Below are 23,799 nucleotides of genomic sequence, written 5' to 3' on the forward strand. Positions count from 1 at the left end.
CCAGTGTAGATGCACTCCCTCCGGTGATGTGTGTTGTGTGTTGCAAAGCGAGGGCGGCCGGCTCTGAAGTTGCAGAGGCGCTCCCTTCCGTGGCCGGGCCAATCAGCGCGGCTCCTCGCCAAAGGCCTGAATGAAAGGGAGGAGGCGGGATGTGGAGGTTCCCCGCTCGGTGTGCCTGGCTTCGCCATGCAGGCTCAGGAGTAGCTGCCCTCTCCCTTGGCTCGCCGGGGGCTCTTGGCTTGGTAAGTACCGAAGAATGGGGGGGGGGGGGGGGCTTTGAAATGGGTGCCGTGGACACAAGTGTCGGACACAAAAGATGTATAAAAGCTGCCTCAACTGAACAAAACAAAAAAAAAACTAATCGAATTTGCCTTTTTTCTCCTTAAAATTTCGGAGGGAATTTTCTTGTTCTTCTCTCCCAACTCTCCTGATTTTAAAGGGAGGAGGAGAGAAGTGTCTATTCAGCCCAAAACTCTGGAAATGGCTGAAAAGAAAGAAGCACCTCTTTTCCAAAAGCCACCCCCATCCCTCTTTCACAAACGAGGACTTGCTTTCTTGCTCTTTTCGGGCTTGCTTCTCTTTATTAGCTCCTTGGCTTGGAAAGTCTTCGGAGTGGGGTAAAGGCATGGGGATTTAAACCATTTGAGTGTTGGTCTCTTTCCTCCTCGGCTGCTTTTGGGGGAGACGGGGCGGTAGCTTAGAGCTTAGTTTTCTTAAAGGCCCCCTCTCCTCCTTCCAAGACAAACTTTCCTAAAAGGAGCTCGAAATGCAACTATAGGGATCTCGGAGAAGGGTACTATCTCCTCCCGTTTCCTTCTTTGGGTGTTTCCCACCCGGCAAAACGAGCAAGTCCTGCTCCCGTGCGCCTTGGCTGCTGGCGAAATTGCTACATCCTGATTCCTGAAAGAAAACGCGTTGGGTTTAAAGCAATGCCGAGCAGTTTGAATGAGAGCGGTTGTTGCCCCTAGGAAGGGGTCTCGGGTGGTGGCTGAACCGAGTGCTCTCCTGCCCTTTCCCAGCTGCCCCGCTTGTCTTTCCCCTTCCTCGCTGGGATTTCTCCAAACTCCTCCAAGAGTTTCCCCTTTCTTCCCCAGTCGCCCAAAATGGCTCATGGCGAGGGAAGGAGGTCGCCTAGGAGGAGGGTCGATTGGAGGCTGCCTTGTTTCGAAAAGCTCTCCTGTTCGACTTTCCTTCTTTACAAATAAACCCGGTGCATGCCAAATCATACAGTGTAGGGAAGGCAGAAACTGCTCTTTATTCAGTTGGAGGAAGGAAAAGGCGTTTCCATGGCCGCCTGCTCTTGCCTGCTTGGAAAATAGATGATTTTCCTCGGAAGGGCGGGATTTGTTCAGAGACTATCCCAGTCTCTGCAACCCTCTCTAGAGTTGGATATACACTTCATATCAATGCTGTTTAACACCGCCTTAACTTCCTTGGCTCAATGCTATGGAATCCTGGGATTTGTAGTTTGATGAGGCACCAGCACTTTGGCAGAGAAGTGAACCAAACAAACTGTTAGTATGGTTTTCTTTTGGCATTGTATGGTTGCCATATTGTTGGAAACCGCCCTGAGTCTCTTTAGGGAGATAGGGTGATCTATAAAGTTTATTATTATTTATTATTAAAAGCTTTGTAAAACTATAGTTCCCATGATTCCACAGCATCGTGGTTGTTTGATATTATTACTGTTGTATAAACCTTTGTTTTAACTTCCATTTTATTATCTTCTTGTGTTTTAAACTGTGTATATTGTTAATGTATTTGCGCTGTTACTTTTGTAACATTGTGAGCCACCCTAAGTCCCCACGGGGAGATGGTGGCAGGGTATAAATAAAGTTTTTATTATTATTATTATTATTATTATTATTATTATTATTATTATTATTATTATTATTGAACCATGGCAATTCAAGTGGTGTCAAACTGCATTAATTCTACTGCAGTATATACAGCTAAATGGGGATTTTGGGCATGATAGTCCACAAAAGGTCACCTTTCCAAACTCTGGAGACTTTGCATTGGTAGCAGTAGGGAAATCACTGTGGGCATATTCTGTACACTTTGTCCCCTGGATAACACACCCCAAGCCCTTCGTCAATAGCTTTCTGATTATCATCTTTAACATTGGGAAATAGTTATCTTTTATTCCAAACAGCTGATGAGATGATTTGGTCCTTCTTAGAATCACATTGCCATGTTTACGCAAGTGATAACTTCCCTCTTCCTGTGTGGAAGAGAGATGGGGAGGGTGATTTGTATTTTGTTATACCTGTAATTCAGAAATTAATTAGCCAGAGAGAGTGTGCTATTGACTCTAAGCTTGTTCTAGAAGAGAATTGCTGGTGGGAAGGGATGGGAAGACATTTCCAACAGTCCCAGGCCTCCAGTAATTACACCATGTTGAATTGCCTGCCGAACGTCTCTGAAACCTTGAGGCATTTGCAGGTTATGAAATCATGCTCACCTTTTGCTGCCAATGGAGACACATACCCCTGGGAGATACTGCTTGCATGTTCACCCTAAAAACAAGGACACCTAAATAACTATGACTCTGTATCAGTGGCAGCTGATGCCCATGGCATCAGCGGAGTGAAAGACAGGGTTACCAGAGGTAACAAAAGGAATAGTTGATAAGGACTTGACAAAATAAGTATCTTTATACCTGACAAGTCCTCTCTTTCCCTCCTAGCAATGATAGCATTGGGGAGATGCTGGAGGAGGGCTGGAGACACAAAGAGTTTCATCGTGAAGTCAAAGCAGTGCATCTACACAAAACAATGACATAAACTGGGAATTAGTGTAATTCTGCTCTATCCAGTCCTCTATTAGTACCTTACAACAGGCAAGGTAAACAGTTGCTGCCTGTGAAATTCCTTACTTTATCTCCTTCTATTAAGTACTGTCCAGAAAAAACATTCTACTTTGCTGCTCACCTGCCTTTCTTGCAATGTCTATGCTTGCCTTATATCGTTTTCCTGGATGGGAGGCAAGTTGATGGCAATTAATACAATGCTCTATCAAGTAGGACCACCTCTGATTCAAGGCCTAAATCAATTTGTTATTCCCAAATTGGAACAGATCTATTGAATCAACAGAAACCATTAAGACACTTGTGTACATTGATTGCTTAGGTTTGCTCCAGTTGGTATTAATATTTGAATGTAGATCCTGAATGTGGGGTCATAGGAGGGCTGTGCATTTGTGTTTGTCTTAAAGGTGTGGTAAGACTTCTTGTTCTGTGTATTGATAGCATGCGAAGCAACATTTATAGCTTCCCGGAGAGAGGATGGAAATTATGTTGCTTTGCATTTCCTGGCAGTGAAGATCCCAACCGAACCATGGTTATGAAATAAATAGCTTTGGTCCTATTGCAGAGTTAAGGATGTATTTTTTTTCTGTAGCTACTATTGATTCTCGGCAGTTATCTCCCTATCTCTTCTAATGTTACCTGTTGAAGTTTTTCTGTTTAATACACACTCACTTGGTTTAGTGAGTGTTGGTTGGGTTAAAAGGGCCAAAGATCTAATACAGAAGCTTGTGGAAAACAGCCTGTGTGATAATTCTACAATGAAGCTACTTTTCATTCTACACTTAAGTCTCGATAACAATTTTGTTATTTAAAGAATCCTCATGCTTATGAAATTGTAAATGTGCCAATAGTTGTAGAATGTGCCAAGATAACTCTTGCAGTTCCCGGTATTTCCAGGGAAAAGGAATAACTATTTTGTGAGTTTATGATTATGAAAGGGATATGCTTTGGCTAAAACCTAACAATATGTTGGTAGGGGAACTTATGATTTCAAAGAGTCCTACGTAGATACGCCTACTCAGAAGCAGGTGCCCTTTCAAACTACACAATTAAAGCACTATGATTACATGTTAACTGCCATGGCAATTTCATCTTGAATCCAGAGGTCTAAGGCTTTGAGAGAGGTATTTTTGTATCACCTCAGCACAGGCCCCAGAATTTGATACCATGCAGCCATAGAAGTTAAGGTGGAGTTTGCTATAATGGGGTAATGTGAAAATAACCTAGGTTTCCCGTATACCTAGTAAGAAGTATTTCCCACTTTCCTTTCTACATTGTACAATTTTTATGGGATTCTGTATTTCTGGTACTCTTCTACCGATTGGGTAAGGCTAATTAAGCCAAAGGGAGTTGGGAAGAGAGCTGAATCTCTCTAGGTTAGCCATATATGGTAATGTATCCCACTGTTGAAACTTATTATAATAATATTATAATACCCCGCTTTATCTCTTCTGCAGGTGACTCAAAGCGGCTTAACATAAAAGCATCAGCAAAAAATTTAAAATATACAAATATGCAAACATCAAAACAGGATTAAATATAAACAGTATTTTAAAATTCCCAGTTAAAAACCATTAAAACATATTCATAGTTAAAAAACCACATGAACTGCTGAACGTCTATGGACCCACTCGGTTGATTTATAATACTGTCTTTTGGTTGCAGTATTTCTTCAAATGAGAACAGAAGTAGCAAACCAGGGTTTCACTGCTTCATAAGTGAGCAGGAAACTGTGGTTATGGTATCTTTGAGAAGCATATAATGGAAGAAAGATTTGAGCTTTTTTTTTTAAGGAGTATGCACTTCTATGACGTTTTAGATTAGCATAGTTTACAACAACATTGATAATTGTCTACAGTCTTTTGAACTAAAGCGGTGTTCTATATAATCCTTCACAGTCAGGCCTGCAGAAATAGCTCATTCAGAATGTATTCCTGCTTTGGTCTCAATGCTCTGTAGCACAAAAAGGCTCCTTTGCCCCCTCAACCAAGTTCTCTGAATGCAAAGAATTTGCAAAAGTTGTGTCTCACTGTGTGTAATAAATCCTCCCCTCCTTGATTTGGCAACTTTTCCTATTACCAACTGGAGGTGTGAAAGCCCTTTAAAAAAGAAAACAAATGTATAGTCTAGATCAGGGGTCCCCAAACTAAGGCCCGGGGGCCGGATGCAGCCCTCCGAGGTCATTTACCTGGCCCCCGCCCTCAGTTTTATAATATAATATATTGTATATACATATAATATTGATAATAATAATAATAATAATACCATATAATAATATTAATTATATATTCTATATTACATATAATATTACTAATAATATTACAGTATAGTTCAATAAAGTAATATATAATGCTAATATTGTGCTATGCTAATAATATAATATATTGTATGTACATATAATTTGTAAGCCACTCTGGGGTGAGAAGGGTGTGATACAAATGTAGTAAATAAATGCAGTAAATAAATAAATAATAAATAAATACATTTTAGACTTAGGCTCGCCCAAAGTCTGAAATGACTTGAAGGCACACAGCAACAACAACAACAACAATAATCCTAATTAACTTGACTATCTCATTGGCCAGAAGCAGGAGCACACTTCCCATTGAAATCCTGATAAATGTATGTTGGTTAAAATTATTTTTATTTTTAAATATTGTATTGTTCTTTCATTGTTGTTGTTGTTGTTTTTGCACTACAAATAAGACATGTGCAGTGTGCATTGGAAATTGTTTGTATTTTTTTTTCAAATGATAATCCGGCCCCTCAACAGTCTGAAGGATTGTGGACCGGCCCTCGGCTTAAAAAGTTTGAGGACCCCTGGTCTAGATAATTGTTCTTGGAAATGGCCTGGGAAATAAGGTACTTTTGCTAAAACTTTGGGAACCCACTGTTACACTTGCAGGTACAGCATGTAGGCGCAAACCTGTTTTTCCAGACCAGTTCCAGATATAAAGACAGCATTTTTTTCTGTTAAACTATGGCTGCAGTTATAGTGTATGCCAGGGGTCCTCAAACCTTTTAAGCAGAGGGTGGTTCCACAATCCTTCAGACTGTTGAAGTGCCAAATTATCATTTGAAAAAAAAAAACGAACAAATTCCTATGCACACTGCACATGTTTTATTTGTAGTATAAAAAAACTCAACAACAACAAATGAACAATTTAAAATAAAAATAAAAACAATGTTAACCAAGATAAACCTATCAGGATTTCAATGGGAAGTGTGGGCCTGCTTCTGGCCAATGAGATAATCAAGTTAATTAGGATTGTTGTTGTTTGCCTTCAAGTCATTGATTGGCTGGGTTGACAAACACAAGTTGTTTATAGCAGCTATTTGCTAAACAGTATTACTGGATATTTGCTTCTCTGAAGAATTTGGGAAGGTGCTTAAGACTCTGCAAAAACTCTCTGACTGGCACCTTTTTGGAGTGGGACAGTAGAACAGAGATATAGTTTCTTCTTGTACTGGTTGCTGTGATTTTTGTTTAGAAATGTGAGCCCAAGACTAGCAACTGGCTCAGATCAGTAAGGTTATCCTAATGCCCAACAATCGTTTTCCAACAAAGCTTGATCTAGTATCAAACATGACGTAGAGTGTAGTAGGCTGAGTGTGGACTAGGAGTCCAGGAGATTAGGATTTGAATTCCTGCTCAGCCATGGAAACCCAAAGGGCAAAACGACACTTTCCCAACCAAAGAGGATGTTAGTGGTAAATCTCAGTACAATCTTGCCAAGAATGAGTCATCTGAATCAGAGCTGACTTGCAGGCACATAACAAGGAGAAGAGCAAACAACCAGACAACAAAGGTCAAGCACACAAAAGACTGAATCAGTCACCACTGAAGGTACTAAAGCAGACATTAGCTTAAAATCCAGGGGTATCCATTAGCATCAAAACAGGCCCAAAAGTGAACTATCTATATACAACAATTTGACATGTCTTCGATGTAACCACTGGCTCTTTTTTTCTGTTGACCATCATACAACTAATTAAAAACAGTAATACTGGAACTGACTTTAAATAGGACAGGCTTTTTAAAAAGGCTCTGTATAAATGCCTTAATTTTTGTATGTCACAAGGAAGCTTGTGCTGCTGCCCCCATGTGGACCTGGAAGCGTTGTTTCCTGACAGGTATGTTGGGTGTGAGTCTAGAAGGCTGAACTTAAATACCCTTGCTTCTCGGCCTAATATTTAGCATAGTAAGCAAAGCATAAGAATGTAATAAACCTGGTTTGTGGCAAACAATTTACTCTGGATTCACAGGTAACCAAGCAAACTGGTTAGGAAAAAAAGCACAGAAGTACTGTATATACTCAAGTATAAGCCTAGTTTTTCAGTCCTTTTTTTAGGACTGAAAAAGCCCCCCTTGGCTTATACTTGGGTGAGGGTCCTGGTTGGCATATATTTGGGTCAGCTTATACTCGAGAATATATGTTACATTTATTATTTTTTTCTATTATTGTTGCCACTATTACATTTATTTTATTCTATTTTTTTTATTATTATTATTAATACATTTATTATTTCACTCTGACATTATTATTATTATTGCATGTATTCTTTTACTCTATTTATTATTACATGTATTATTTTCCTGTATTTATTATTATTATTATTATTATTATTACATGTATTATTTTACTCTATTATTATTAAAAGGATACATAAGCACATTTACATTGAAGAAGGTGAGAATAATGATTTGATCAGCGTTGGACAGTCTTATCTTAAATTTGAGCTTGATGTAAATATTCAAAAACATTTAACCTATTGATGCCTCAATTAATGTAATTTTATTGGTATCTATTTTTATTTCTGAAATTTACCACCCTCGGCTTATACTGGAGTCAAGGTTTTCCCAGTTTTTTTGTGGTAAAATTAGGTGCCTCAGCTTATATTCAGGTCGGCTTATACTCGAGTATATACGGTACTTATTTCCTAAATTTGCCTAACATAATCCTGTCCACATAAAACCACCATAGTTTTTGCTGGGTAACATAAATTAATCTGACAAATTTCCTTTCCTTTTTTTGTTGGTTTTTTTTGGCCATAAACATGTACCTTCCAACTTATACCTAAAATTGCAGATGGGGTCAGAAAAGATGTGCTTACTGATGCCGTACCTCTAATTTAGGGCTTGCGTATACATGGGGCCTCAGTCAGCCCTAGCCAGTAAAGGTGATGGGGTTGAATGATAGGAACTGTAGTGCCTTAACTCGACTATCTCATCATTCAAAAGCAGGCACCCATTAAAATTCCCATTTGAAATCTGGGTAAGTTTATGTTAGTTAAAAGTGTTCATTTAAAAAAGGTTGAGGATCCCTGCTCTAGAGCATAACATCTTGGTTCATTAAAAGTCATTGTTTCCTTAGGTGGAGGAGTTCAGTATGATAATCAGAATTCATATTGGTTGTCATCAATGAAGCATATACTGGGATAAAAACAGTTGGCAAAAACACCTGTGTATGGCGAGATGTGATTTTAATCTGACAAACAGGAAAATGTGAAAAGTATGCTAGTACCATTTTTACTTTGAAGGTCTTTATTTTAAATGAAAGTAAACAAAATATGCAAAGCAACAGAGAATCAATGTTATGTTTTGATTATCTAGTAAGAGTATTTACACACCATGGGTCTGGTTTAGGTTTTTAAGTTGTCTCCATTTTAGTTTTAATTGGTAATTTGAAAATACTGGAGTTTTTTTTACTTCACATCACTTAAGGAAGGCAGAAGGCAATGCTATAAACATCTATAATAAATACATTAAACATCTATTTGTTATCTATGCAGTGTTTTGAAGTTGGTCTGTATAGTAGTGTCCACTTGTCAGTATTAGAGGATTCTAGATGGAAGGGGTGCACCTACTCTACATAGTAGAGTAATAGAAGTTTGACATTATCATGGCTCTAGCCTATTGGATTTTTAGATTCTCCCAGAGAGATCTAGTCTGCATTTCATGAGAACAGTAGCCTTTTAAATGTGTATATAATGGTGTTAGTCAAGGGAGCAAATGAAGAAGGGGGAACAATAGAGTCCCAAAAGGAACATTGCAAAAGTGAGTGAAATACATGCTGTATTCACAAATAAATGGATGCCAGTGTGGATATGCTGCCTTGGGTGTCATATATTGGAAAAAATATATACCGTAGATTACATTAATAAATATGAATTTAATAAATATGTGCTTATAGCCTTTCTGTGTGATCCCATCCATTTAAAAATTGGCAGTGCAGTTTACTATCCTTTCCCCACGGCATTTCCTTGAAGATGGACTAGATCAACCCATTCATCTGTCAGATTAGAAGTTGCATGAAAGTCAGGGATTGATCAAAAGAGATGGAGTTAAAGGGTTTTATGAATAACTAAACACAGAAGTATGACTTGGCCGCATCTTCTGTTGTGTGCTATGACCTTGCAAGTCCTGCTTTCTACCATGATGTGGGACATGCTCTTTGAATGACTCCTTTTCACAAATTGCCATATGCAAAAGATGATTGGGGACAGAACACTTGTGGAGTTACATGATACACCACAATTTGAGAAGTACTAAATATTATACTTCTGATAAGAAGATGCATAATTTATGTAGCTGCAGCACAACCTGAAAAAAAAAGCAATACAAAATATGCTTTCAACAGGGAGTAGATGCAGGTACAGTAGTCAAAATCTCTTTAAGTGTAGTCAGAATCCTATAACGTTTTAAAAATCTGGCAATTTAGCATATGCCTGAGAGTAACCAGTTATGTGTCTTAAGATGAAACAGTTTTCATATTTTTGATTTACAACATCTTTATTTTCCTTGCTATTGGCTAAAAGAACCGCTTATATAAATCATGCACAGAAGAAATGGGAATACTTATTTTTTGTTATTAGGCTTCCCAGTTAATGAAAACACTACTGGAATGGTATTCATAACTCTCAAAGACTGTATTATTATACACATTTATTGAATGTTTCTTGGATTTCAGCAGCGGTTTTCTCTTGAATATGCATCTAATATTTCATAGTAACTTCTTACGTGATACTTTTGAGTTCTTATTAAATGGTGGGATAAGGAAATTTTAGCATTTCTAACTTTCTTTAAACCAAATAAGTTACATTCTGTCCTTTGGGTTGGAGACATTTATATATACTGTAATTCTGTTCTTCCTTCCTATGGCATTGTTTTTCTATTTTTTCTTCTGGCCTGTTATTTATTATTTATAAATTCCCTACACATATTCTAGCAAGTTAAATTAGGAAGCCTTCTATAAGACTTTTTCTTTTTTATAAAGTTTAGAAATGGTTCCCAGTCCCTGATAAAGCCTTTTTGTGTGTGTGTGTGTGTTTTTGTTTTGTTTTTGTTCATCGTTGCTAATTTGTCCACTTCTGCTATTCTAAAGACTTTTGAGTATCCATTCTTCTATTGCTGGGAGGTCTGCCTTCTTACAAAACATAACCAAACATGAATATAGATGTTAGGAAGTACTGTATTGGTTCATGCATATATACATGTATATAGATTTGTTTCACTGTTTTTTATGAATATGTAAATTGAAAATAAAACATATTGTGTTGTTGAAGGCTTTAATGGCCGGAATCACTGGGTTGCTGTGAGTTCTCCTGGCTATATGGCCATGTTCCAGAAGCATTCTCTCCTAACGTTTCCCCCACATCTATGGCAGGCATCCTCAGGTTGTGAGGTCTGTTGTAAACTAGGCAAGTGGGGTTCATTTATCTGTGGAATGTCTAGGGTGGGAGAAAGAACTTTCAAAGATCAACACTCAACAATCAGGGGAATTTCAGGCAGGAAACAATCAGGGCCATCTAACACCTCCCAACAAAGGATTCCCCCAGGTAGGAAGCAGCCAGACTTTGAAGCTGTAAGGCCATTCAGTGCTAATCAAGGTGGCCAATTGCAACATTCACACTTGCCTCTAACAGACAAGAGTTCTTTCTCCCACCCTGGACATTCCACAGATATATAAACACCATTTGCATAGTTTTCCAACATACCTCACAACGTCTGATGATGCCTTCCATAAACGTCAGGAGAGAATGCTTCTGGAACATGGCCATACAGCCTGGAAAACTCACAGCAACCCAAAAATATATTGATCGGTAAAACCAAATAAGTTTTCATTCTACTTTCATTAGGTTGAATTAGGAGAAGAAAGGCATGAAGACAAAATGATAGATAGGAATCTGACAGATGGAAGAAGTAGAATCCTGGAGAGAGTTTGAAAAGTTTTGAAATCACCAGCCTCGCCTCTCTCCAGTGGTCAGGGCTGGCTTGAGATTTGTGACAAAAAGTAGTTTTTCGAGGCTTTGTTCCTGGACTAGATAAAATCTACAAAGTACCCATATTTACTTGAGTCTAATTAGCCATCGTATGTAATGCGCACCTCAATTTTCAAAACACTGAAACCAAAAAAAGTAATGTAATGCACAGCAGCAAAAGGTGCACTTATTCTGATATGGCCATTAAAGTGGCTGCCTGCTTAGAATTCCTCTAAAACAAAAGGAGTGCGGATGCCTCACCAAACTACAAATCCCATCATTGCATAGCATTAAGACATGGCAATTAAATTACAGGTTGAATCCCTCAAATAGGAGCTGCAGATGCTTCCCCTATTGCTTGGGCTAAGATTGCCATATTATGCGAATATAATGCACACCCTAATTTTGGGAAGGCGATTTAGCCAAAAAAAAGGTGAGCAATAGATTGGAGTAAATACAGTAATTAGTGCACTTTCCTCTAACAATGCTCCTTCCCCATTTTGTCTGAAAGAAAAACAATGAGCAAAACCTGTTGAAACATACAATGGTCTTCCAACGCTAGGGTTATTGGATGAAACAGATTACAGGCAGTCCTCAAATTACAAACATCCGACTTAAAAACAACGCATAGTTATGAATGGGGGTGAAACAACAGGAAATGAGAAAAATCTGCCCTTTAGAGGGGAAATTCACTCCTGGAAGAGTCCCTTCGGGTGAGAAGGGCGGGATATAAATATTGGAAATAAAAAATTAATAAATTATCACAGGGAAAGGTGCACTGAAGCTTTAGCACCACAACAACTTCTTCTATATCAGGCATGAGCAAACTTGGACTCTCCAGGTGTTTTGGACTTCAACTCCCACAATTCCTAACAGCCTCAGAAAGATATATCCCTGAAATAATAAAAACAATAACAGTATACACAAAACCTATATTAGGCCAAGGGTTTTCAATACGTTACGTTGCGATTTGTATTACGGATTGATGATAAATGGAAGCTCTTACGTGTGCTTGTAATCCAGAATCACCCGCAGAACAATAACATGCTACTCAGGTTTGTAGAACAAAAATACAGGAACTTTACTGATTCCAAGAGATTAAAAAAACCAACAACAAACAGTAGTATTTATAATGGCCCCTCTGATCACTTACTCCACAGTCCTTTCTCAGTCCACAAAGCTGCTTCAGAGAAGAATACAGTCCTGGTTCTTCTCCCTCTTTTCTCAGCAGCAAACAGGCCTCAAAAATAGCAAGGCCTCTCTGAGTACACAGCTCTCTTTACCAGCAGTATTCAGTCAGCACTGAAAAACTTGACCAAAAAACTTGTTCTGCAGCAGCAGAACAGAAACAGTATCAAATCAATCCCCAGATCTTTGCAGGCTCAGACAACCGGCTTGATGCACTTCATTTTCCAGTTAACACACACAGCACAGTGTCTTTGCAAACCATAACAATTTGGAGGCTGAGGGAAATGGCTTGAACAAAAATACAGAAACTTTACTGATTCCAAGAGACAAAAAATCCCAACAACAAACAAACAGTAGTATTTATAATGGCCCCTCTGATCACATACTCCATAGTCATAAACAGTCCTTTCTCAGTCCACAAATCTGCTTCAGAGAAGAATACAGTCCTAGTTCGTCACCCTCTTTTCTCAGCAGTAATCAGGCCTCAAAAATAGCAAGGCCTCTCTGAGTACACAGCTCTCTTTACCAGCAGTATTCAGTCAGCACTGAAAAACTTGACCAAAAAACTTGTTCTGCAGCAGCAGAACAGAAACAGTATCAAATCAATCCCCAGATCTTTGCAGGCTCAGCCAATCGGCTTCATGCACTTCATTTTCCAGTTAACACACACAGCACAGTGTCTTTGCAAACCATAACAATTTGGAGGCTGAGGGAAGTGGCCGTCTCAGTTCTAAATACAGTAGAGTCTCACTTATCCAACATAAATGGGCCGGCAGAACGTTGAATAAGCGAATATGTTGGATAATAAGGAGGCATTAAGGAAAAGCCTATTAAACATCAAATTAGGTTATGATTTTACAAATTAAGCACCAAAACATCATGTTATACAACAAATTTGACAGAAAATGTAGTTCAATACGCAGTAATGCTATGTAGTAATTACTGTATTTACGAATTTAGCACCAAAATATCACGGTATATTGAAAACATTGACTACAAAAATGCGTTGGATAATCCAGAACGTTGGATAAGCGAGTGTTGGATAAGCGAGACTCTACTGTAATATATAAATGAACTTTATTTGTACCTTGTCACAGTCTCCCAGAAGGACTCGGGAGGTGTAACATGCAATATACAAAAATGCAATAACAAAACATGAACGTTATAAACAACCAACACAACATCACAACACCCCTAATTAAAACAATAAAATACAGTGACTGCTGCAAGTAAAAACAGTATACAATCTCAGACTAGTAAACTGCTTGATGGACAATCTAAAGGTCCTTGTACGTGTTTGAAAAGGATCTAGATAAGGTCGAAGGCTTGTCGGAAAAGGCCATGTCTTTAATTGTTGTCATTACCATCCCAAGTTGTTGGGTGGCTTCAAATAAAACTTATTTGCACAACAGAGCAAGTGTTTTGAGGAAAGTATCCATGTTAGGAAAGAGGGTGTGCGATTGCAGATTGGTGTTTTTGTCCTTGACTGTCAGAGGGAGGAATGTGGGAAGGAAGGCCTATTCTTCAGAGAGGAGAAAAGTAGAAAATGGCGGCTCTTTTTAACCTCCTTTCAGAGGCCCCCTTCCATACAGCTGAATAAAATCCCACATCTTCTTTGAGTTGGAATATATGGCAGTGCGGACTCAGATAACTCAGTTCAAAGCAGATATTGTGAGATTTTCTGCCTCGATATTCTGGGTGATTCCTGTATGACTGTGAGGAAGGGCTCTGAGGTGCAGTTGTGCTCTCTGCACAATTGGCGGGTTTCAACCATTTTGGCTTAATAAACCAAATTAATGTGTTGTCGAAGGCTTTCATGGCCGGGATCACAGGGTTGTTGTGTGTTTTCCGGGCTGTATGGCCATTTTCCAGAAGTATTCTCTCCTGATGTTTCGCCCATATCTATGGCAGGCATCCTCGGAGGTTGTGAGGTAACGTTGTGAGGTAAAGTTACCTCACAACCTCTGGGGATGCCTGCCATAGATGTGGGCGAAACGTCAGGAGAGAATACTTCTGGAACATGGAAAACACACAACAACCCTGTAAACCAAATTACTTTTAAAAAGAAAGGTTTGCAACATTAATTAATTTATATTATTTATTACAATATTTATATCCCGCCGTTCTCACTCAACAGGGGACTCAGGGTGGCTTACAAAAAACACATATAGAAATTGTACAATACACTATAAGTCAGTTAAAAAATTAACTTACATCGGACATTCATAAAACACATTATTAAAACGTGGTTGCTCAAGCTTTCTAATAATCCATAAAGTTAACCTTTCACTGCATGAATATAATAAAAAGGATCCATTTTGTGGCATTGTACAAAACAACCCCAACAATTTTTGTTTAAACCAGGCATGGGCAAACTTTGGACCTCCAGGTGTTTTGGACTTCAACACCCACAATTCCTAACATCCTCAGGCTCCTTAGTAATTTAATTTAATTTAATTTGACAGGCTGAGGCAACCCCTTATAGAGATCATTGTGTGATATCCGCTTTGAGTCTTATGCGGGGGAGATAAAGTGGGGTATCAATAAATAATAATAATAATAATAATAACAACAACAACAACAACAGCACTTAGTTGTGTAAAGTGTCAACTCTGAGGTGCATTTCACTTTTCTGGAGTTGTATCAAACTACACAAGGTTTCTTTTGCTGTGTTACATTGCCTGAGGTAATCTGTTATGTTGAGTTTACAACCTATAACAAAGTGCACTTTAGCTAGTCTATTACTCAACTTCGCTGTTTTTAATTCCGTGTTTATTAAGTGTGTTTCCATTTTCATAGGTTAATGTTTAAATTTTATAATTGGTGTATGTTTTTGTTTACTGATATATAGTTTATTGTCACTGTTTTTATCTAATATTATCTGTGAGCCGCCCTGAGTCCCCTTCAGGGGAGATGGAGGCGGGGTATAAATAAAATTATTATTTTCCTGTATTTATTTTATTATGACACAGCAAACAAGATAGATATGCTGGATTTCATATCACAAAATCACAAGTCGAACACTTCCCAAGTGTCTAGGACTGTATGATGTATTATTATAAATTATTATTATTATTTTATTGTATCACACAGCAAACAAGATAGATATGCTGGATTTCGTTTCACAAAATCACAAGTCGAACACTTCCCAAGTGTTTAGGACTGTGTGATGTATTTTCAGATGATGCGTGCAGATCCCAGCAGGGTGGCCTTTTTAATAATAATAATAATAATAATAATAATAATAATAATAATCCTGTGTGCTTCTTCCTCCTTCACATAGATCTTTAAAACTTCAGATAAAGCTGGATGAAGCTTTCCTCCACACTTGTGGCTTCTGAGTAAAAATAAATACAAAATCGTCCTCTTGTCAATTGGATCCTTTCTAAGTTAATTCCCCTCAGATTTGGGATGCATCTTCACTGGAGAATTATGAAACTGGGCGCCATTTTAAATGGCCATCACTCAATTGTTATGGGATCCTGGGAGTTGTAGTTTGGCGAAAGAAGGCCAGAGACCTTGTGAATCTACAACTCCCACAGCCAATTGGGATTTGTGGTTTGGTAAGGCACTTTTTGGAAGAGAAGGCTAACTACACTTCCCACAGACCCATAACTTTGCGCCATGGCGTCAAACTGCATTGATTCTACCGTCGAGAGATGTCCCCATATCTCCTCCCTGAGGGCAACAACCAGTCTTATTTACAGTATTTATATTCATTTACAGTATTTATATTCCGCCCTTCTCACCCCGAAGGGGACTCAGGGCGGATCACATTACACATATAAGGCAAACATTCAATGCCTTAACATAGAACAAAGACAAGACAAACATAGGCTCCGAGCTGGCCTCGAAGTCATGACCTCTTGGTCAGAGTGATTTGTTGCAGCTGGCTGCAGCTGGCTGGCTGCTCACCAGCCTGCGCCACAGCCCGGGCCCAGTCTTCACCTGAATTTCTCTTCATACATGTCAAAGAGCTTCACACTGGACAGAACATTATCCTACTTTTGTTTGAGCATATTGGGAAACAAATCGGGAGTTTAAAACCTTCTGAAATATAAGAGTATTATTCAGTAAATATGCCATCAAAGGGTTAGGGCTATACGAATCTGTGGCACTTTATGTTTCTGAGTCCGCAATTTATAATGTGCACTTTGCTAATCTGTCAGTACAACCTCACTGTTTTTAATTTCTGTGTTTGTAGTAAGTGTGTTTTATTTTCTGGTTAACGTTTAAATATTATAACTGGTGCATGTTATTGTTTATTGATGTATTGTACTTTGTTATTGTTTTGTATCTGATATTTCTCTGAGCTGCCCCGAGTCCCCTCTGCGGGAGATGGTGGCAGGATACAAATAAACAAATTATTATTATTATTATTATTATTATTATTATTATTATTATTATTACGGTTAGGCAAGTTCAAGGCATTGATGTGAGGCCTAGGATTGGAAACTGAGCATACAGCAAATGTTCTGCTAATGGGAGTTTTTAAACACTCATTTATATCCGTTTATGATCACCACTGTGTCCTTACACATTAGTAGTTTCCTTCCGATGTTTGTAATGAGAGGAAAAACCAACTATTTTCAACAAATGGGTTGTTGTGCATTTTCCAGGCTGTATGGCCAAGTTCCAGAAGCATTCTCTCCTGACATTTAGCCCACATCTCCAGGTGTTTTGGACTTCAAGTCCCACCATTCCTAACAGCCTCAGGCCCCTTCCTTTTCCCCCTCAGCCGCTTAAGCGGCTGAGGGGGAAAAGGAAAGGGCCTGAGGCTGTTAGGAATGGTGGGACTTGAAGTCCAAAACACCCGGAGAGCCAAAGTTTACCCAAGCCTGGGTTAGGCCATGTTGAGGATGTAAGATTGTAAATATATTTACATTGCCTCATCCTATATAAATATACTTAATGATAAATATGCAAGTCAATTGCCTGCCTATAAACTGTGCTGCAGAAAGAAAGTAATTCAGAATGGGGAAAAATATTACTGTTATTCTATGCCGTCTGATTGGGTTCAATGGGACTGATACGCTAGTAAATGCAATCCTGAATCCCCTGGTTCTCAGGGCCCTTCTACACTGCCAGATAATCCAGCGTATCAAGGTAGATAATCCACGTTATCTGCTTTGAATTGGATTGTCCGTGTCTGCACTGCGGGATTAACCAGTTCAAATCAAATAATGTGGATTTTACTTCTTTAATCTGTTTTAAACCCTAAGAACCTGTGTACAGAACATCAGAAATGCACTGAACAAGTGCATGTGTGCTGTACAATTGCACTCCGTATTGCAGATATTGATCTTTGGTTCTAAATAATTTCAGCTTTGGTTCCCTAAAGCCGGAATTGCCAATAATAAAGGCTTCTGGGAGCTGAAGTCCGAAATATTTGGAATACGAAGCAGAGAACCACTAGTGTGTATACCAGGCATAGGCAAACTTCAGCCCTCCAGGTGTTTTGGACTTCAACAGCTGGCTGTTAGGAATTATGGGAGTTGAAGTCCAAACACCTGGAGGGCCGAAGTTGCCCATGCCTGGTGCATACCAATCTGGATTACTAGACGTCAAAGGGAAGCATATATTAAGAACAAAATAAGCAAGTCTCTTCCCATAAGACAAATAATTGAAAGTCTTTGGCTTTGGATCCAATTTCATAGATTTACAACAGGCATGGGCCAACTTGGACCTTCCAGATGTTTTAGACTTCAACTCCCAGAATTATGGGAGTTGAATTCAAAAACAGCTGGAGGGCCAACTTTGCCTATGCCAGATGGCCTGTCCTAAGGCAAAAACAGAGACGGAAGATGACACAGTTCCATGCATTAATTTGGACACAATGACAGAAAGCCACAGACAGTATAGATGTAGTTCCAACTATATAAGCCAAGACCCTGGGAGATGTGTGTTCTCTTGGTTGTTAGGATCCTGAGAAGACAGCAGTGAATTTTGATAGACACAATTTCCAACAAATGGGCCACATTATGCTTTCAGGACAGTTAGGTCCCAAGTGAGGTTATGAAGAAATAGGCAGGATGCCAAGAGTGCTTAAGTACTTCTTCCAATAGCAGGTTTGTAGCCCTGGTGAGTATTTGTTGGCTTTATTTTTGTTAGGAACAAGTATCAGGTCCTATAGGTTATATTTCAGAAGATTAGCAAAACCACCTCTCTTGCCTAAGCAAACACTATGAATTTTATGGGGTCTCCATAAGTTGATGACTTGAAGGCATGTGCATACACACAATTAAAAAATGTTTTAAGAAGAGAGGTTTAGATGGTGATCAGTTGTTTTGAAGTAAAGCAAAAATACCTCTTACTGAGATTTTCTTGTGTTTTTAACAGTTTGCTACAGCATATTGATGGCAGGAACAACCTTTCCTCTGAATGTTGGTACTCCATGGAAACTATTTTGTTGTTTGCACAAATAATATGTATTGAAATATTGCTGGGATGGCATAGGATCCAACCATGAAGTAGTAGTAAGATACAGAAATTAAACAGAGAATTGATCATCCAAAAATCTTGTCTTTTATAGATGTCATTCTCATAGGGATTTTCACTCCCCTACTGATGCTCCTTACTTAATAGGCAAACGTGGTATGATGGGGAGTCCAAACAGATTTTTTTATGTGTGACAGGAGTGAGTTAAGAAACTGCAAGTCACTTCTGGTGTGAGAGAATTGGCCGTCTGCAAGGACATTGCCCAGAGGATGCCAGGATGTTTTGATGTTTTTACCATCCTTGTCGGAGGCTTCTCTCGTGTCTCCGCATGGAGCTGGAACTGATAAAGGGAGCTCATAAAGGGAGCTTTCCAGGTTGGATTTGAATCAGCAACCTTCAAGTCAGCAACTGAACCTTCAAGTCATCAGTCCTGCCAGCACATTGCACCATTGGAGGCTCCACATGCAAACAGATTCCTTACACTTACTCTTTAAATTCCTTACACTTAGTAACCCTCTTTACTATCTGATGAGACAACAGCATTTCTGAAGGGGTTTATGTAGTGAAATGAAAGGCATGGAACTCTAGACTCTGTAGAGATAAACTGGAAATGGGTGGGGAAGATGAAATTGGGAGATAATGTGGAGATCTCTTTTCCCCATAATCTATCCCTTGATTTGATACTTAGGGGTTATCATCTCTTTTGATCAACGTCAAAAGGTCAAAACATTTTAGAACCTTATGATTCATACTTAAAGATTGACTAAACTGGTAACATATTTCCTTTCCTTTTTTCTTTTTTGCAGATCACTGTCTATCGCCTTTCTGTCTTCTGAAGCTGTAACAACATTTGTTTTGAGGGTGTAGTTCGATCTATTGAAGATGCAGCAGAGGAAGGTGTATATTCAGCAGGTGATATCGTCAAGACCTTTTTGCATACCACCTATACTAACAAAACAACTTGGGAGGAAATATGACTTGTAAAGAAGTATGTGGGTTATATTACAACTACTGTCCAGAGGTAGGATGCCTCTACAATGAACACTATCTCTGAAGGGGAGATCTTGAACCTTCTCACAAGAACTCTGTTGACAGAATACAAACATTTAACTGGAGCCAGACATAAGAAAGTGGATCAGAATGTATGTTTATCCAAGAAGAGTTAGAAGATGCCAAATTGTGCCGCTGTTTGCCACTTGCTTTTTACTTTGTCTCATGATTTTTTGGGGACCACTTGATGAGAGTAATATTGTGGGCCACATGAAATCTTATTCCTACAGATACCTCATAAATAGCTATAGTTTTGTGAATGAAAGCCTGTCTGTTAACAGAGATAGTCTGGAAAGAGGAACAGGCTATCAATACTTGATCAATCACAAGGAGAAATGTCAAGGGCAAGATGTCCTCCTCTTGCTGTTTGTGAAGACTGCACCTCAAAATTACCACCGGAGAGATGCAATTCGACAGACGTGGGGTAATGAAAAGTATGTCCATTACTATCTTAGGACCAACATAAAGACCCTCTTTGTATTGGGGCAGCCAAGCAACCTTACACAGAGAGACCAACAGCAAAGAAGGCTCCAGGCAGAAGACAAGATGTATGGTGACCTGATTCAGCAAGACTTCTTGGATACCTTTTACAATCTTACTCATAAGTTACTCTTACAATTCAGTTGGGTAAATAAGTTTTGCCCTCATGCCAAGTTTGTTATGTCAGCAGATGATGATATATTTATTCACATGCCAAACCTTGTTGCTTACCTCCAAAATCTAGCACAAATTGGTGTTCAGAATCTTTGGATTGGACGTGTTCATCGAGGAGCACCTCCCGTAAGAGATAAGAAGAGCAAATACTATGTTCCATATGACATGTATCCTTGGCTTGCTTATCCTGATTATACAGCAGGAGCTGCATATGTGATATCGAGTGACGTAGCAGCTAAAGTATACGAAGCCTCACTGACTCTGAATTCAAGCCTATATATAGATGATGTTTTCATGGGTCTCTGTGCCAACAAAATGGGAATTGTTCCACAACATCATCTGTTTTTTTCTGGGGAAGGAAAAGCTCCATATCATCCTTGTATTTACAACAAAATGATGACCTCTCATGGACATGTAGAAGACCTTCACTATCTTTGGAAGCAAGCTACAGATCCCAAAGTGAAAAACGTTTCATCTGGCATTTGGGGTACAGTATATTGCAGAATAGTTAACATTATGCTTCTTTGCAAATTATACTATCAGGACACCTATCCTTGTTTAGCTGCATTCTCCTAATACTTGAAGATCAAACAAAGATTTACTGAGCCAAAACAAATAAGAGATCTTGGCCATTTCCTCCAAGATACATGCAAAAGTGAACGTGAAATATTACATAAAAACTTAAAATGTGAAAGCTTACCCATGTACTACATTATTTTCACCAATTTCCTGAAAGCCGAACACTTTAGTTTCCATATACTACGGTTTACTTTTCTCCAACTCATTTTGAGAACAGGTTAGATAGTACTAAAAATCAAAAATTTTACACTTTTAAATGTGAACAAAATTCAATATAAAATTAAACTGAATTTTGAAAAACACATTCAGTGATGACAATGTAAATGGATACTGTAGGTAAGACAAATTCCTCGCTGTATTGGTTAGGCAGCATTTCACCCTTTTTCCTCCCATGCCCTTCCAAAGCACAAGCACATTTCAATCCAAGGTCTTAATGAGTGGCTACACATTTAACCACTATGTTGACCAGATCACTCAAAAACAACTTGGGAAACCTTATTCCCATGTAAGTGGTGCTAGCATTGGTTTAAGCACTTGTTGGATTAATCCTAAAAATGGCTCACTCAATAGATAATTTATGGGAAGAATATACTTATCCTTGCAGAATTTTGTAAAACTCAGTTACTATCCACCAATGGCCTGTACTGCAAGTTAGATGAGGATTTGTGCGAGAGTGGTGGGATGAAGCATTATTTGTTTATGCTTAGATATTAGGTCACTGGTGCTTAAAGTATGAGGAACTTAAAAATAATTAAAGTTAGTGTATGCTTTGAAGAAAATAGATCCAAACACTCCAGCCCATTTCTGAACAACATGTACAATTACAAGTTCCCCACCCCTAAGTTGGTTTTCACTCTAAATATATTCACTTCTCCATTTGTTCACATTACATTTGAGAACCAGGAAGCATTTTTAAATACAACTACTGAATAAAAATTTCAGAGGAATATACTTGGGTTATGTACCTTCCTCAAATTTACCAATGCACAAACTTCCCAATTCACACCATTATACTCTTTAAAATAATGTTCTTTAAAGTTAAGAAAGATATAAAATGTATGTCGGTGCCAACTCCATATGCAAATAAAAACCTTCCCTCAAGCGAAGTTTGGAATGATGTTACTATTTAGTAGTTTTACAACAGAAAACGCCTCTCCCTATTTGTTTAACTTACAGTAGGTAGGTATTAAGCAGCTGTACCATCTCTTTCTTAAAGTGAAATGAAATAGTATGTGTGGGCTGAAATTCATGCCATGTCTTCTAACATGTATGATGGTAAAAATATATTTTGCCATAATTTGGGCAGAGAGAAAATTGCTGGATTTGCCTATAAATCCAAACAGTACAGGAAAAAGTAATCTAAATATGGGTTTAACTGGGTAAGATTTCTATATTACTCTAACCCAGGTATTTCTGTCTCTCCTAATGTCATTAGACTATAGTGCCCTGTGTCTCTAGACAAGCTAGCCACTGGTTAATAGTGCTGGGATTTGCTGTCCAACCAAATCTCCACCTGAGTCCCACTCCTGCTCTAACAATTTTCAGAATAATATCACAATGGTGTAGGAACTCCAGTAATAATTATCCAATTCTGATCTTGACAGTCTTGAATGTTGCAAGCAGGTATATAATCTGTCTGCCTCAGATGAATTCCTTAAGCATTTTGATAAACATCAGGAATAAGCTGTACCTATAATTTCTGTTGACTTCTTGAAATGGCTGTTACGTGTTTGTGTTTTACAGCAGGTCTGTTGTGTTTAAAAATTATTTATTAGCTAGCTTTAAAGGGACAGATAGTTGTACTACTTTAGCATAGGAGGACAATAAAAAGAAATTATGGAGGCCCTCTTTTCCTTAGAAAGGAGATCCTGATGGTTTCTTAGGTGTTTGTGCTCTGAGCACTGTGTTTAGATTTCTAAAACTGGAAATTCCTTGGTTTTTCAGTGTTCCAGATGCAGGGCAATTATTTCTTCTTCATTTTGCTTACAAGTAAAACTGCATTAGCCTGAATGGTCGCTTCAGGTACCAGTTTGACACTGTTATTCAAAAGTGTTTATTTCTTATGCTAGTTTTTACTTGTTTGGTTTGCAGCTATTTGATATAATTTTTTTTTACAAAAAAGGACAATTATTTATTCTCGACTCTTGCTCTGTTACCATATGTTTTGTACAAAACCTGTTTTCAATAAACAATTTTGTGTATTTTCTAAAAGTGTTGGGTACTGATTCCTGCAGTCACGTTTGGTATTCTTTAAAATTTTCTCTACAGAACGCTTATTTACCTTAAGGTACGTTATTAACAACACCAGCAAATATAATTCCTTGTTCCGTCATGATGGAAGAACTCCTTTTTCATAAAAAATGATCTTGAATTAAGGAGTCTTAAAACCATTATTCCACATTTAATCCCAAGCTCTTTATTTACTTGATATTAATAGCAGTGATAATGGAGGAGCATCTTCCGTGTGACAGGAAAGATTTTTGAAGGTAAGTATGGTATTTTGATGCAAAGATAATGCCTTTCCTTTTTAAGCTATGTCATAAATGTGGGGTGGCAATGATGTATGAAAAAACTGTAACAGCACAAAATACACAATAACATGGAAGACAGCCATTGTAATGTGGTATAAATAGAATGTTAAAATAATCAGAACTAATCTAATGTCTGAAAAAAGTATCAATTTAAAACTAAGCAGTATTGTTGATGTCAACAGTGATTGTAATGTTTCTGTTTGGACTACTGCACAAGCAACACTTTCCAAGCAATTTCCCAAATATCTGTAAACATTGTTTCAACCAATATACACTTTTTAATTTGCA

At 38.3% G+C, this 23,799-nt stretch overlaps 2 protein-coding genes across 8 annotated transcripts in view; one reads left to right on the plus strand and one right to left on the minus strand.

Annotated features, from left to right (window-relative positions):
* Positions 1-23,799, minus strand: part of mcf2l2 (MCF.2 cell line derived transforming sequence-like 2) — a 196,908-nt gene that overhangs the window by 81,970 nt on the left and 91,139 nt on the right. The window lies entirely within an intron of this gene.
* On the plus strand, positions 28-23,191 carry b3gnt5 (UDP-GlcNAc:betaGal beta-1,3-N-acetylglucosaminyltransferase 5). The gene is made up of 2 exons (XM_003218097.4): positions 28-242; positions 19,504-23,191. Exon 2 carries the CDS (start codon positions 19,838-19,840, stop codon positions 20,975-20,977), a length of 1,140 nt encoding a protein of 379 aa, XP_003218145.2. The 5' UTR covers positions 28-242; positions 19,504-19,837; the 3' UTR covers positions 20,978-23,191.

This window comes from Anolis carolinensis, chromosome 3 (assembly GCF_035594765.1).
Source record: "Anolis carolinensis isolate JA03-04 chromosome 3, rAnoCar3.1.pri, whole genome shotgun sequence".
Classification (NCBI taxonomy): Eukaryota; Metazoa; Chordata; class Lepidosauria; order Squamata; family Dactyloidae; genus Anolis; species Anolis carolinensis.